Source organism: Tachypleus tridentatus, chromosome 10 (assembly GCF_004210375.1).
Source record: "Tachypleus tridentatus isolate NWPU-2018 chromosome 10, ASM421037v1, whole genome shotgun sequence".
NCBI lineage: Eukaryota > Metazoa > Arthropoda > Merostomata > Xiphosura > Limulidae > Tachypleus > Tachypleus tridentatus.
Window position 1 is genome coordinate 77,881,183 of NC_134834.1, and position 15,758 is coordinate 77,896,940.

A 15,758-nucleotide genomic window follows, 5' to 3' on the forward strand; every position below is an offset into this window, starting at 1 on the left:
TCTTTCAGTCAGCTCAGAAAGTACGGAGAAATTTAATTAGAGTTGACTCTTTATCTCATCCGTGACTGAGGAGGATAATGAGGTTGTCCCACTTATTTTTATGTCGTGCTTTGACAAAATATTGCACTGTATCACTGAGCGATCAGGTAATCCTCAGTGACATACGCAGAAGCACTGTTGTTAAACTGAGAGTACCATTACTAAAATATGATCATTACTAGAATACAAATCTCTATCTGCAAAAGTATAAGCACTGTTGTTAAATTGAGAGTACCATTACTAAAATATGATCATTACTAGAATACAAATCTCTATCTGCAAAAGTATAAGCACTGTTATTAAATTGAGAGTACCATTACTATAATATGATCATTACTAGACCATATATCTCTCTCTGCCAAAGTATAAGCACTATTGTTAAACTGAGTGCCATTACTAAAATATGATCATTACTAGAATATAAATCTCTCTTTGAATAAGCATAACCACTCCGTGATGACGAAAAAACCCACTTGTAGAGAAAATTATATATGTAAAAACTGGTGGTATGGATCGATAAAGCACTGTGTAGAGAAGTGAACAACGTTTCGACCTTCGGTCATCGTCAGGTTCACAAATAAAGAACCTAAAGTTGACCGAAGAAGGTCAAAACGTTGTTCGCTCCTCTACATAGTGCTTTCTCTACCAATACCAGCCGTTTTTACATATATAAGCATAAACACTGTTGTTAAAGTGAGAGCACCGTTACTAAAGTATGATCATTACTAGACTATAAATTTCTATCTCCATAAACTTAAGCACTGTTGTTAACAAGTGTTAACAAAGTAATGAAACATGTGTTATAGAATAAAGATCTCTAAACTTAAGTAAAATGCAAAAGATACAGTGTATAACCCTACAGCTTGTAAGTTTCTTTGGGGTTTTTTTTCTATCATAAAATTACAAAGAGAACGTTTACAAAAATCAATGAATTGAACATTTTATTATTAAAATAATGCACACCTGTACGCTATTCCTATTGGCTCTTTCAACAGGGATAAACATTAGATAATATTACTGTTAAAGTTTTCTTTTAAGAAAGTCCAGGTTATTACTCTATATTTACGAGGATTTGATGACAATAATGGTTGATAGTTTTTAAACATAAAGCTACCTAAGGGGCTGTTTGTGCTGTGCATACCAGGGGTATAGAAACTCGGTTTTTATCATTAAAAGCCTTAACCTTTACCATTTAGCTACTAGAGTCAGCAAACTTCTGTACCCGAAGTTTTTCTAATGAAAGGGAAAATAGTAAATAAATGATAATTATTTTAACGGTTTGTTTGTAATTTAAAGTAGACTTCTATAGTAATCTGTGAAATTATAAACTTCTATATTGTCTAATTTTTAAGTATAAGTATTAATGAAAACATAAAAATTAAATTAGGTAGAACTGTATATGGAATACAATAAACGCAGTAGCTTCAAACATCTTAAATCACCTAAAGGTTAAGACAGCTGCGTTACAGGTATAACAAAGAAAAGCCATTATCCAACTACGTACCCTTACCCACTTTAATTACGTAAGGGTTAAGAGAGCTATGTTACATTGATAAGAAATAAAACACTAGCTAACTACGTACCCTTATCCATTTTAATTACGCCAGGGTTAAGACAGCTACTTTACATTGATAACAAATAAAAAAGGCCCGGCATGGCCAAGTGTGTTAAGGCGTTCGACTCGTAATTCGAGGGTCGCGGGTTCGAATCCCGGTTGCATCAAACATACGCGCCCTCCCAGCCGTGGGGGCGTTATAATGTGACGGTCAATCCCACTATTCGTTGGTAAAAGAGTAGCCCAAGAGTTGGCGGTTGGTGGTGATGACTAGTTGCCTTCCTTCTAGTTTTATACTGCTAAATTAGGGACGGCTAGCACAGATAGCCCTCCAGTAACTTTGCGCGAAATTCAAAAACAAACAAAGAAACAAACAAACAAACAAATAAATTGATAACAAATAAAGTCACTTGGTAACTACGTACCCTTACCCACCTCAGTTACGTAAGGAGTTCCGCTACTAGCTAGTGATGCACCCTATATTACAAGATTATAAGTAAGACTGTACTGGCAGGTAGAGTAGAGTGGAAAATATACAGAAGTGTCTTTTTAGTCAATCATTTATCTATTGGTAGATCGCTCGCTGTAGAATTATGTGATGTGATAAATTTATCTGATAAAAACAAACAAACAAGAACTGCTGCAGTAAATATACTAATTACGAAGTGATAGAAGGCAGCTAGTCAATGTTACCCACCGCTAACTGTTTGGCTACTCTTTATATTGGGAGTGACCGAAATTTTATATCGCCTCCGTGATTTATAGAGCAACCATTTTTGGTGATGGGCTATGGTTTCGCGGCTTAAAGATTGTGAGTCGATCGCCCAAGCCGCCAACGTATTTATAACACGCTAATATGAAGCGGCAACGAAGTAACACTCAGATACATTACGTTACAGTACGCTGAGAAGGCTTTTCAAATCACTGAGCTTTTGTAAATCGCGCCTCCATTATGTATCTAGATAACTTTACAACGCGATACACTGACCGCTCAGTGTTCACTTAGGTGTAATAATAATACGTTTGTTATCAATACTTAGTCGGTCATTGAAACGTGTTACATTAACTTGGGACCTTCTAGAGATGGAACACCATTCAAGTATGAAGTAAATTACTCATATCAAGTGTTGAAAGTTGTATTAGATGCTAGGCGACCTTGCTAACTCAAAAATAGCCGAGTGAACCTTCCGTCGCTTTCTTTGAAGTAAAGTAACTGAGTTCAGCCTCGAATTTCTACATGTGTTTATTGATGTAATTATAAAAGGATCTTTACGCATGACAGAAGCTGCATCTCCTTTTATTAATAATCGTGTCTGTTTAGAAAAAAATGTAATAACTTAATATGGATAGTATAAAATCCACTCCACCCACTTACCTTAGCAACTCGTTTGACGGAGTATCAATTCTATAGGAGTACTAACTTTTTTACAAAAGCAGAACAGCCAATCAGAGTTATTTTTTGAGTCGGTGAAAAGATCGTCCACTGATATATCAATTACTGACGAAGTGTTCCAGAGTCACACAGATTCTGACTCCCTGTTAGAAGTTTACCACAATTGATTTAACTTAAATCTGTGTTCATCTGTTTTCACAAACCATACCACATTTTACGTGTTTAAATGTTAACAAAATGAGCGCGAGGAATATATAGCTAATTCTTACAGCAACTAACTGTGTGTCGGCCTTCTGAAGTATGTTGAGCCATGCAATTTTATACTAAACAAACACAGCACAAAAGCGCATTGACAAATTCCCAACCAGGAGTGAGGTATTTTGACAATTAAGTTTACTGGCATACACAGCTAGCTGCATACCCTGCTTGTATGCTGTCACCACAGTGCCTCGGTTTAAAAAATTTAAAAAGCAATGAATTGGAACAAATTTCGTATAGATATTTGCATAAATATTACGGAAAAAATTATATCAAAGCTACTGTAACTATCTGCAGCCACACCTAATTTTGAAACATTGGCCAGAAAGAAGGTAAGCAGGCTATAACATCTTCCGTATTAAGATACTGTCACCCTTGTAACACACCCATAAGCAGCTTTTTAGTGATATCGCATGGACTCGAACCCAGTTCGCCAACTGCAAAATTTAAGGTCTGACGTGACCAAATGGTTAGGACGCTCGACTTGCAATCTGCGGGTCGTGGGTTTGAATTCCCGTCACACTAAACATATTCGTTTTTTTTTCAGCTGTGGGATGTTATACATGACGGTCAATCCCCAATTCATTGTTAAAAGAGTTGGCGGCGGGTGGTGATGACTAGCTGCTTTCCCTCTGGTCTTTCAATGCTATATTATGAAAGACTAGCACAGGTAGCTTTGCGTGAAGTTAAAAACAAACCAAATCAAAATCCATATACATTGTATACATATATACATGTGTATTCCGCAGTGGAGAGAAGCTCCCAAATATAACGGACGTGACGTAAAATGACAGAATTTATATATTAAAATCAGATAAATTATAATTATCTATAAAATTAACAGTGAAAATAATAATAATACAAAGAACAATAGATGTTGACCAGATAGGTGCAGTACTAAACTTATTTAATTATGTATCAATAGAGATATGTTTTAACTTCTTAGTTTGTGATTAGAAATTTACGTTCACTGAGATATTTGCGAACTCCTTCATAATAATAAACATCACTCACTATACTCTCTATAATTGGCAACGTATATTCGGTTTGGTGTTCTGTTTCTAAAATATCATTAAACGTTTTCGTAAACAGTAATTCTTACATCCACGATTCCTTAACTCATTAATTAATTGGTTAGATTATAAGCTTATAATTCGTTATTGTTTAGTTATTATGAAAACGCGATAAAACTTTATGAATATATAATTTCATCCAGAAAGAACGAGGTGAAGCAGTTATAATACATATTAAGTTATTTGCTACGTTTAATAAAGTTGAATATATTTGAAGATTTAATTTCATACAATATCGTGACATTTTATATAAAAAAAAAACAATACGAAAATTTGTACGTTACTCTAATAACACAAACTATGCACGAGGCATTTTGACGTAATGGTCGGTGAGATAATACTTACCGCATTGTGCCGCTCCGGTGGTTTTATCGTAAGATGATTCACCAACTAGAAATATTGTTGAGGACGTCAGAAGGTAACGTCGTCAGTACTTGATAACATCGTCTATTTTGTATTGTACTGTCACGTGACATTCACGTTTAGTAGCCGATTCGTTGATTTTATTTCGAATTCTCTTAAGACTGAAATAAAGCCTTGTAGGCAAACTATGAGGGATTATCTGGCCTAGCCTCTGTTGTAGAGAAAATATATACAAGCTGGACTAAACAGACACAACGATAATTCATTCTTCTTCGAGCTCTTTGTCCTTTAAAGACTGCAGCTGTCAACTTGAGATAAGCAGGAAATGTTCAAACAGCGTCTTACCACCGAGACAAGGTTCTCGAGATATTAAGGTACTTCGGCCACAAGTAATCTACACTGAAAATCTTGTCTGAACATTACGCATTTTAATATTAGGCATACTTAAAACAATAACCAGTTTCTCCTGAGGTTTGTTTTGGTTTTGGTTTGTTTTGCATTTCGCGCAAAGCTACACATGGGCTATCTGCGCTAGCCGTCTCTAATTTAGTAGTGTAAGACTAGAGGAAAGACAGCTAGTCATCACCGTCAACGCTTTTGCCAAAGAATAGCGGGATTGACCGTAACATTATAACGTCTCCACGGCTTTAATGGCGAGCATGTTTGGTTTGACGGGAATTCGAACCCGCGACCCTCAGATTACGAGTCGAGTGCCTTGACCACCTGGCCATCCCCTGAAGAAGTGTGTGTGTGTGTGTTTTCCTATTGCAGAGCCACATCAGGCTATCTGCTGAGTCCTCCGAGAGGAATGGAACTCCTTATTTTAACCACTGTACCAGCTGAGGGCTTCCTGAAGAAGAAATATTCTTCTTTTGAAAACGTTTGAATCTTAAGGCTTTTATTGTTTTATTCTAAACAATAATTTTACTCATAAAATATGTTTATATACCGTATTAATTCGAATTTGAGATGCACTCCAATTTAAGAAACGCCACACTTTTAAAAAGGGATTTTCAGGAAAAAAGAGTTTTGAATGGTAATTAGAAAGGATTAAATATGTTTTAAAATATTTTATTAACGAATCACAAACGTTAATAACGTGTTTTAAAATGAAATATATATAAAATATCAGGAAATTTTCATTATAATAATGTTTCTTCCTGCTTTCTTTATTTAATCAGTGTGTTTTTCTTATAGCAAAGCCACATCAGGCTATCTGCTGAGCCCACGAAGGGGAATCGAACCGCTGATTTTAGCGTTGTAAATCCGTAGACATACTGCTGTACTGGCTGGGGGTATTTAATTAGAATGTTACTCTGACGTTTCTTCTGATTCATTGTTATCTTCTGAAGTTGAAGTATCTTCATCATTTGATTCACTACTGTCCCAAAGAATGTCATCTTGCGTTCCATCTTCCCCATCTTCAAAATCTGACGGCAGTTTTTGACTAATTGTTGTCCTTCGCCGCAATGATAAACCTACTCTTTTCATAAATTTCTCACACCAGCCACGACCAGCCTTGAAAGAAATACCACCATTTCCTGCACATTCTTTTGCTTTTAACATTAAGACTTCTCTCGTTACAGGCAGTCCTTTGTTTCGTAACTCTCTGAAATATATTAGAACGACGGCAACAATTTCAAGATGTCTTCCTTTTCTTGGGTCAGAAAATGACTGTAATTTTCTTGCAAGAAAACAACTCGATTTTCATACTATGCCTGGCCCGGCATGGTCAGGTGGGTTAAGGCGTTCGACTCGTAATCTGAGGGTTGCGGGTTCGAATCCCGGTCGCGCCAAACATGCTCGCCCTTTCAGCCGTGGGGGCTTTATAATGTGACAGTCAATCCCACTATTCGTTGGCAAAATAGTAGCCCAAGAATTGGCGGTGGGTGGTAATGACTAGCTGCCTTCCCTCTAGTCTTACATTGCTAAATTAGGGACGGCTAGCGCAGATAACCCTCTAGTAGCTTTGCGCGAAATTAAAAAAACAAACAAACAAGCAAAACAACATACCATACCAGTGACGTGCATTTGCCCCACTCACTGTACACTTTTTACCGACTGCACGATTCCCAATCTGTTAGGGGCACAAAATAACTTTTATTTTAAATTAGGCATCGTACCTTAAACGCTTTTCCATTAGCAAAAAGTACAAATAAAAAGCACACAATAAAATAGCGTGTGTACAACAGGAAAAATCAGACAAAAACTGAGAACAGTGATATCCAAGTACACCGCTAGAGTCATTAACATTAGCAAATTTGATGTTTTATACAATATATTTTAAATCTTTCTAAGCTAAGTTAATGCAGGAATTTTTTTAAAAATCTTTGTTGTTCAAGGAAAATGATGTTTTCAAGACCTTCGAAGAATGAAAAATAATATTTCGAATTTAAAAGGAATCCTAATTTTCAGTTCGGAAAAATATGAATAAGGTGCATCTTAAATTCGAAGTAATGCAGTATATCACTAAGATATTCAAGTTGCAAAACTTTAAAAGTAGTGCTAAGAATTTAATGTTTTTGAGTCTCAAATATTAGTTCTTCATGTAACGAAACTATATAATAATTAGGCTCAAATATGATTTCTGCAAGTATCTTTCTGGTGAATTTCTAGACAAAATTTGAGGGGGGAATACTGCCATATATTTCAATATTTCTGTTTTGAATAACCCACAATTCCGTGTTACTTATAACCTGCAGGTTGGTGCAGCTCCTAGACGAGTAACAGGCAGAAGATAAACCAAACAATTCACTGTACGGTTAAACCCTTTCTTCGTGAAATCGTTGACCTATAGAATTTGACCCAGATATCATAATTACATATATACATTAACTTTTAGGTATAGGTAAAATATTTAGCGTCTCGAAATTAAAGGTTCAGAAACTTTCCATCAATCAGTTGTAATATACAAAGCTTTTAAAATTGTTGTCACATTCAATCTTAAAAGGTACCAGAGCACGGTAAGCTTGTAATAATTCCACAATAACTAATTTGTTTTTAAGAGCCACTGCCTAATATTTTTTGAAAGCTAATATATTTACTATACATAAATGAATGTAATAACGAGAGCACATACAACTACGACTGGGCCCGGCATGGCCAGGTGGTTAAGACACTCAACTCACAATCCGAGGGTCACAGGTTCGAATCCCCATCGCACCAAATATCCTCGCCCTTTCAGCCGTCAGGGCGTTATAAAGTTACGGTTGATCCCACTATTCGTTGGTAAAAGAGTAGCCCAAGAGTTGGCGGTGGGTGGTGGTGACTAGCTGTCTTTCCTCTAGTCTTATACTGCTCATCTATCGACAGCTAGCGCAGATAGCCCTCGAGAAACTTTGTGCAAAATTTAAGAACAAACAAACATTTTACCTTACATAGTTCAGGAACTACTCCACTTAAAATCGATAAATTTCACATTTTCTGTGGTTCATGCTCCCATAATCCACAAAACATAACTTTTATTTCCTTTGGCTGTGGTCGGTCGTTTCCTAAGTAGTGATGTAACATCCATATGATGTCATCCACTTACAAGGATTCACGGAAAATAGTTCCAACGAATGGGTTGTTATAACAGAATGCAATCGCAATAGGTTGTATTATGAAAATAAATTCTGGCTTTTTATTTTATACTGGAGGTATATCTTCATTAGTTGAGCTAGTCTGTAATCCTTTATATCTTAACAGACGAACTATATGAAATACAGATGATGAAGCCTATATCTGGATAAAACGAATTATATAAAAGAACCTACATAACGTAAGTTATACGACATATGTTTTGATAACACTTGCTTATTTATATACTGCAAAATTACCACAAAGGCTACTTGCATTAGCCGTTCCTAATTTTGAACTAATAAATTACGTGAAGGCAGGTACAGTTTCCAACACCAAATCATGGGCTTCTCTGATCGAACAGTGAGCTACTCTTATAAAACGCCCACAACCCCACAGTACGACCCCAATGGCCCTGCAATAAATCTGTAGATTTACAATAACAGTAAAATTCGAGTTTCGATACTTCTGGCATTCAGAGCACAGATAGTTCATCGTGTAGCCTTGCACTTAAGAACAACTAAACCAAAGTGTGGAACCTGATTTTGTAACAACGGCACGCAAACCATGGATTCTCGACACGCCACAGGTTGGTATTTCATAATTTAAATATTAAATCAGTGAATAATATGGCTAAAAAATATAAAACAATAACGTTTAATTATGTACCAGCATTACGACGAATATAGGTAAAACAGTATTTAATAACGTAAGAATGAGTGTGTGTGTTTTCATATAACAAAGCCACATCGGTCTATCTGCTGAGTCCACCGAGGGGAATCGAACGCCTGATTTTAGCGTTGTAAATACGAAGACTTACCGTTGTATTAGTGAGAGACACGTAAGAATGAAAAAAATATATAAGTATACCATCGTGTCTATTGTAAACTGAAACATTTCGTCTATTATTATACTAACACGAAGTTACTGCACACAGCACAAACTGATTTTAAAACATTTTATTAGATGTACAAAAGTAAATCCTCTGGTTTTGAGCAAAATACTCCAGAGATTGTCAAAGTTATTATGAAACCATGAAGAAGTATATATACAGTAAGTCAATAAATTGTGTTGTACATATTAAAGGCAAACAATTTAAATACGGGAAAAAAAATTAAACCTTTAACTGGCCATTTATCTACCTATATATATATATATATCATGCGCCTAACATGTACCTCAATTTAGACTCCCATACTTGTGTTAAACATGTATAATTCTGTCACAATCAATACGTATTTGACCACGATAATACAGACACATTACACACTGTACAGTCTACCGACTCACGCACACGATAATTAAGTAATTGAGGAAAGAAAAGTCGCTTTACTTAATCACGCAGATCAATTGTAACAGTGACTGACTGAGCTGTGGGTTAAGATGAAAAACACACCAAAACAACAGAAAGCAAACACGTGCTTATAATTAACATTTGATTATAACATTTACAATAACATACACTTTTTACTGTCTCCTGACTGTCATCTCATGCTCACTATAAATGGTAGTTTTGAAGTGTTTTTAGTACGTTGGTGACGAATTTAATCTTGAGTAGATGGGAAGATTTCGAGAACATTCCAAATAACTGTTGGTTTTCAATCAGTTGAACAACATTTTCAAGACCCTTGTAGGTTATTTAACTTACAAATAACTGAATACAATTTTTAAATAATAAATTTGGTAAAATGGTCTTGTTTACAAATTCCTCACTTTACGACATTCTAGCGATTTGCGCAAATTAGAATAGTTGGAAATATTCGATGATACCGGTAGTTATAACCCATCAAATTGCAAAGACTTAAATTTTGTAATAAAAGGGAAAGAAATTAGTCACACCTACATATCTATGTATTTAATTAAGCAAGAACTTAAAACATTAACCACCTATTTTACCTCAGTAGGTATTAAAAACAAAATAGAAAACTCTAACTGTTCACCTTAAAAAATATGGTATACAATAATAAATACATGTATAATCAGTGATGTCGAGAAATTTATATGCAAAAACGGCTCGTTTGGGTTGAGAAAATATTTTACATAGAAGAGCGAACAACGTTTCGACCTTCTTCGGTCATCGTCAGGTTCACAAAGAAAGAGGTAACTGACCGGAAGCTGACCATATGTTTGAAAGGGGTTGTGTAATTTTATCTGGTGAGCATAGTTTTATGGCTGTGTTTATTTGGTTTCTTAGTATGTTGAGTATTTGTTTTGTTTCATGTGCTGAGTCCCAAGGAATGTATAATCCAGTATGGGTGATTTTTTTCACCCAAAAAATTAACGATAAATTAGACAAAATAAAACAATACTTCATCAACATCAATAAGTTTCCTCCACAAACCGTAGAAAACATTATACGCACACACCTAGACAGAAAGCAAAATCAACCAACTAAAGTAAATATATCTCACGAATCAAAAAATGACGAAACCATATACTGCTGTATACCATATATTCCTGACATCAGCAAACAAATAGCCAACATTTGGCAAAAACTAGTAACAAAATATGACATTCCAGTTAATACCAAATTTATTCAAAAGCCAGGCACAAAACTGAGGTCTATACTATGTAAAAACTACACTGACAAACACCACACCAACATTATTTACAAAATACAATGTGATAACTGCCACGACTTCTATATTGGAGAAACAAGTAGAAAAATGGAAACCAGATTCAAAGAACATAAAAAGTCACCTTCACACGTTTTCGAACACTGCAAGTCAAATAAACACAACATAACCATAGAAAACACTCAAATACTAAATAAAGAAACAAACATAAACAAACGCAAAATTAAAGAAGCCTTACTTATACAACAACTTAAATCCAAAATAAACCAATATAAAGGAACGCCTTTATACCTATATTAATATAATAAAATAAATAAAATTATATATTCAAACATCTAATACCGCCCTCTACATTCCGACACTCAGTTACACAACCCCTTTCAAACATGTGGTCAGCTTCCGGTCAGTTACCTCTTTCTTTGTGAACCTGACGATGATCGAAGAAGGTCGAAACGTTGTTCGCTCTTCTATGTAAAATATTTTCTCAACCCAAACGAGCCGTTTTTGCATGTAAAAATACATGTATAATTTTGAGACAATCGTAAGTGTAACTATATGCCGTTAGCTGATATACAATAACGTATAAATATTTCATTTCTGATCATCTGTTTTTCATTGCTACACATATATTCAATAAAGTACGTTAATATGATGTTCCATATGGTACATATGATGTAGAAATATTTAAAAGGAATATGCCAACCTTTGAATATCTGAATTGCCTCCCTCTTTGTTTCTTCGTCTTATAAAACGCTTACAAACAATCGCACTATGGTCCAAAAACTGCGTCGACGTATTTTCATACGTTATATTTTTCGTTAACCAATACTCAGACGTTATGACGTCCCTTTTGTGTAAGAACAACTGAATCTAGTTGGAGATAGATTTAACAAAGCTGGCACAAGAGTTGAAACAAAGATGCAAGTTATCTAGATTTTTAATATTAATAAGCAAACAACCATAAATAGCATCACTAGATATTCAATACATGTATCACCAACTCTATCCACAAACTGTACAAAGACCTGATCATTAGAAAAACAAAGGTTAATATAACGTCAGAAAATCATATCCCATCTGTGCTGCTCGCGTAAACTTGAAGATGTAATTCTTGAACTTCGTACTATTTTATACACAAAGTAAGAGTTCTTCCATTTTTAAGCACAACTATAATTTGTTATTTAAAAAAAAAAACATGCACACAGAACAATACAGTTTGACCACAAGCAATTTTATTAATATTTTATATTTAGTAATTATAATGCGCGTTTCGTATCCCCATGATTTAGTTGAAGTTTCTAAGTATATTAATATATATTTTTTTAAATAAACAACTCTCAAAAGCAGTATATTAGTATTTTTCCCGCTCTCCCAGTATTTACGTACGCACATTTAATTTCATAATTTAGTAGACATTTATAGTGAGACGCCATCTACAGCTGTTCAACGTCAGGGAAGTAGCGAGTGGCTTTGTACCAATGACAGCGAAGCTAATAACAGCTGTCTTGAGAGTTAAAAAAAATAAACCAGAGAAGTACGGAATATTCAAAGAAAACTGGCTCTAATTCTGAAATATAAAGAAATAATGAAAAAATACATAATTTAATACATAATATAAATATTTGTTGAGAAAACCATAATTGTGTGTGTGTTTGTACTAAATATTTAGGGAGGTCGAATAATTCGACATGGGATCTTATAGACTCCACTCAAGTACTTACATCTTAAAGAAGAAAACACCCAATAACATTATCTACGTAGTTAAGGGTTAACAGGTCACAGATGTTAGGTTTGTAAATAAGTCAAGCTTTCATTAAAGATCAGAAACGATAATCTCAGACCAAGTACAAGGATTAATAAATCGAACAGATTAAATATTAACAGCAAGCCTCTTATCCTAGAACACTATAAGGCGTTATTTTGTATGGTCTCTATCAATCCCACCGTCTTTATTACTCATTTTCTGCAAAATTATTTGCTTTATGAGAAGAACTTTTTTTATGCACAACAACTGAATAGTTAACACCGAAAATGTTAAAAAACAGCATACACAACTTGATATGTAATATGAATTCTTGGCTGGTTCTAAATGATTTGAAGATGATTACAATTAAAAGCACGTGAAGAGAGTGAAAACTTAACAAGTATACAAAAGAGTCAACTGTAAGCATTGTGACGGGCTATTTCAGGTAACGAATAAAAAGTCACAGAACTGTTTACAAAAATAATACACACGTGTATCAGTTCATACCACGAAAGTCCTATTAAAAGTTACTTTTACATTACCATCCACACACTGTGGTTTAATCATTTAAAAAATTACCATTGGTTTCTGAAAAAAAAAGTCACTTTTTGTCTGTTTAGCCACTTCCATTGTAAAAATAGTTGTAATAACAGATTGCCAAGATAAACTGTCACAATATCCAATCTTTAGTTCCTGAAAAGTCCAAAGGTCAAATTCATTCAGCTTTAAGTAGAATTCTTGTGACTGTAGCGAATTTCACCTGTTAAAACATGCACTGAGAAATGTTTTAAAGATGGGATAATACAGTTTTTAAACATAATATTGCAGCTGTATACCAGTTTAACACAATTTGAATGTTAAAACAACGTTATTGTATATCACGATGAAATTGTTATACAGAATACACATACAAATACATTTTCTATGGATTTCTCCAAATTTCTACATTTTTCTCAATGTCCTCCACATATGTTGGCAATTTTCAGCTTGGCTTACATTTCTTTTTCTTGTTCAAACAACTGGCCATTTTCCTCCTATTGATTCAGAGTTTTTTTCCACAACTACAGTAACGTAGCTCCACCTTAGTTTAAAAAACAAAACAAATTCACGTATTTATTGAACAATATTTGTCAGATTTCGTCTTCTTAGCAAACATAACATTAATTTCACGATTAGTTTGCGGTAAGTCAAAAGATCAAACAGTTTTCTTCACTTCCCGACCGGCTTATCTTTATAGATGTAGCATAGCACTTCGTTTGGCTTATTTGATTTTGTTAGTAACTTTTAAAACAGCATTCACAGGCAAGACACCAAGTGCGCAAGCTCGTCTAAACGTCACATGTTTCATATATAATGCTTCCAGTTTTGTTTTTCATCAAAAATTAATAGCTTTGAAGCACATGATGATGTAACCATCTCTTTTAATAGGAATAATAGTTTTTATTTGACCTATATTCAGGTTTTCATTTAACGTTATATGATTTCGCTAATTATCGAAATGACAAGTCTTTTCTTTATAAGTGTGATATCATGTACGATATATATCTTAAAACATATCATAGCTATGAATGTTACTAAACGATGTGCTATTTCGTTTAGGCTAGTACAACTGTGGTTTAATTTATAAATAGATGTTTCTGAAAACTTACATGAACTCGACAAACTGAATGTTGTTTAGAAAGTGTTATTAGAAACGTAACGCAACAATGCGCTTTGAATTCATATCGGACAGAAACAACGAAAGTCGTTCCTATAAGCAGGTGACGAAAACAACCACTAAGCCTGATTTATCACAAAATGATACATCATAACTTTACTCTTGTCACCTCAGTAAACTTAGTCACACGTTAACTAAGGTCCTTCAAGCTCTTTGTTTTTTACAGGATAGATAACGTTTTATAGAAATAGTTATCTAAAAAAAGCAACAAAACTTCTTCCATCCTCTTTTCTTCCCATTCTTGGATTTAACGCTAAGCATGGCTCTGGTTTGCCATGAAACACTTGAAGGGTTGGGGTACACGGGTTTCGGAAAACGGACTTGCCTTTGGACTTTGGCCAGCTTCTAGTCCCATAATCCGGTCTGCTGTTTTGAAGTGCCGTCAGGATCGCTGTGTCAAACACTTCTTTCAGGTTTTTCTGAGTCAAGGCAGAACATTCAATATACCCAACTGACCTCATCAGCTGGGAAAGTTGACGAGCTTCCTGTTCGGTCACCGGTTGTTCGTCATATTTAGCGAGTTCGATCAACACCTTCACATCTGTTCTTAGATCACACTGTGTTCCTACCAAGAGGACTGGAGCGAATGGACAATGTTTACGGATTTCGGGGAGCCATTTTTCTTTAATGTTGTGGAAGGAAGTTGGACAGACTACGCTGAAACACAATAAGAACACGTTTGTGTTTGGGTAACAGAGTGGTCGGAGAGAGTCGAAGTCATCCTGAAATAAAGAAGGAACGTAATGTATATAGTTGTCAAAATTTTATTTTATTTTTATAGGTTTTTAAGTGGCAAAGTCCCTTAAACTCAAAATCTAATATTCGTTGTTATGCTTGTTCTAAAATTACAGTTAAGAAACACTTCAATCCATTAATTATAACAATATCACTATCTGCTATACAAAATTACAGGCAGTGAATTACAATAAGATACAAGTATAAAAGCAACGTTTTCATTGTAAGGTCTGAAGAAGCACATTAGCAGCACAGAGTTTGAAAGAAACAACTAGTGAGAGAAAAGAGAAGTTTTTGTTCCTTCGTTTTCATTCCCCACATCATCGACATAGGTCTTTACAAGAACTACAACCCGATAACTCCAGACATAGGTCTTTACATGAACTGCAACCGGATAAGTCCAAACATAGGTCTTTACATGAACTACAACCCGATAAGTCCAGACATAGGTCTTTACATGAACTGCAACCGGATAAGTCCAAACATAGGTCTTTACATGAACTACAACCCGATAAGTCCAGACATAGGTCTTTACATGAACTGCAACCGGATAAGTCCAAACATAGGTCTTTACATGAACTACAACCGGATAAGTCCAGACATAGGTCTTTACATGAACTGCAACCGGATAAGTCCAGACATAGGTTTTTACATGAACTGCCACCGGATAAGTCCAGACATAGGTCTTTACATGAACTACAACCCGATAAGTCCAGACATAGGTTTTTACATGAACTGCAACCGGAT

General features: G+C 34.9%; 1 protein-coding gene across 2 annotated transcripts in view; it reads right to left on the bottom strand.

Annotated features, from left to right (window-relative positions):
• Window positions 1-9,180: 9,180 nt before the first annotated feature.
• LOC143229644 (cell division control protein 42 homolog) overlaps window positions 9,181-15,758 on the bottom strand; it is a 30,422-nt gene continuing 23,844 nt past the window's right edge. For both annotated transcript variants that reach the window (XM_076462255.1, XM_076462256.1), the window contains one exon: window positions 9,181-14,998. In XM_076462255.1, the coding sequence (XP_076318370.1) occupies window positions 14,468-14,998 (531 nt within the window). In that variant the 3' untranslated portion in view covers window positions 9,181-14,467. The remainder of the gene's footprint in view (window positions 14,999-15,758) is intronic.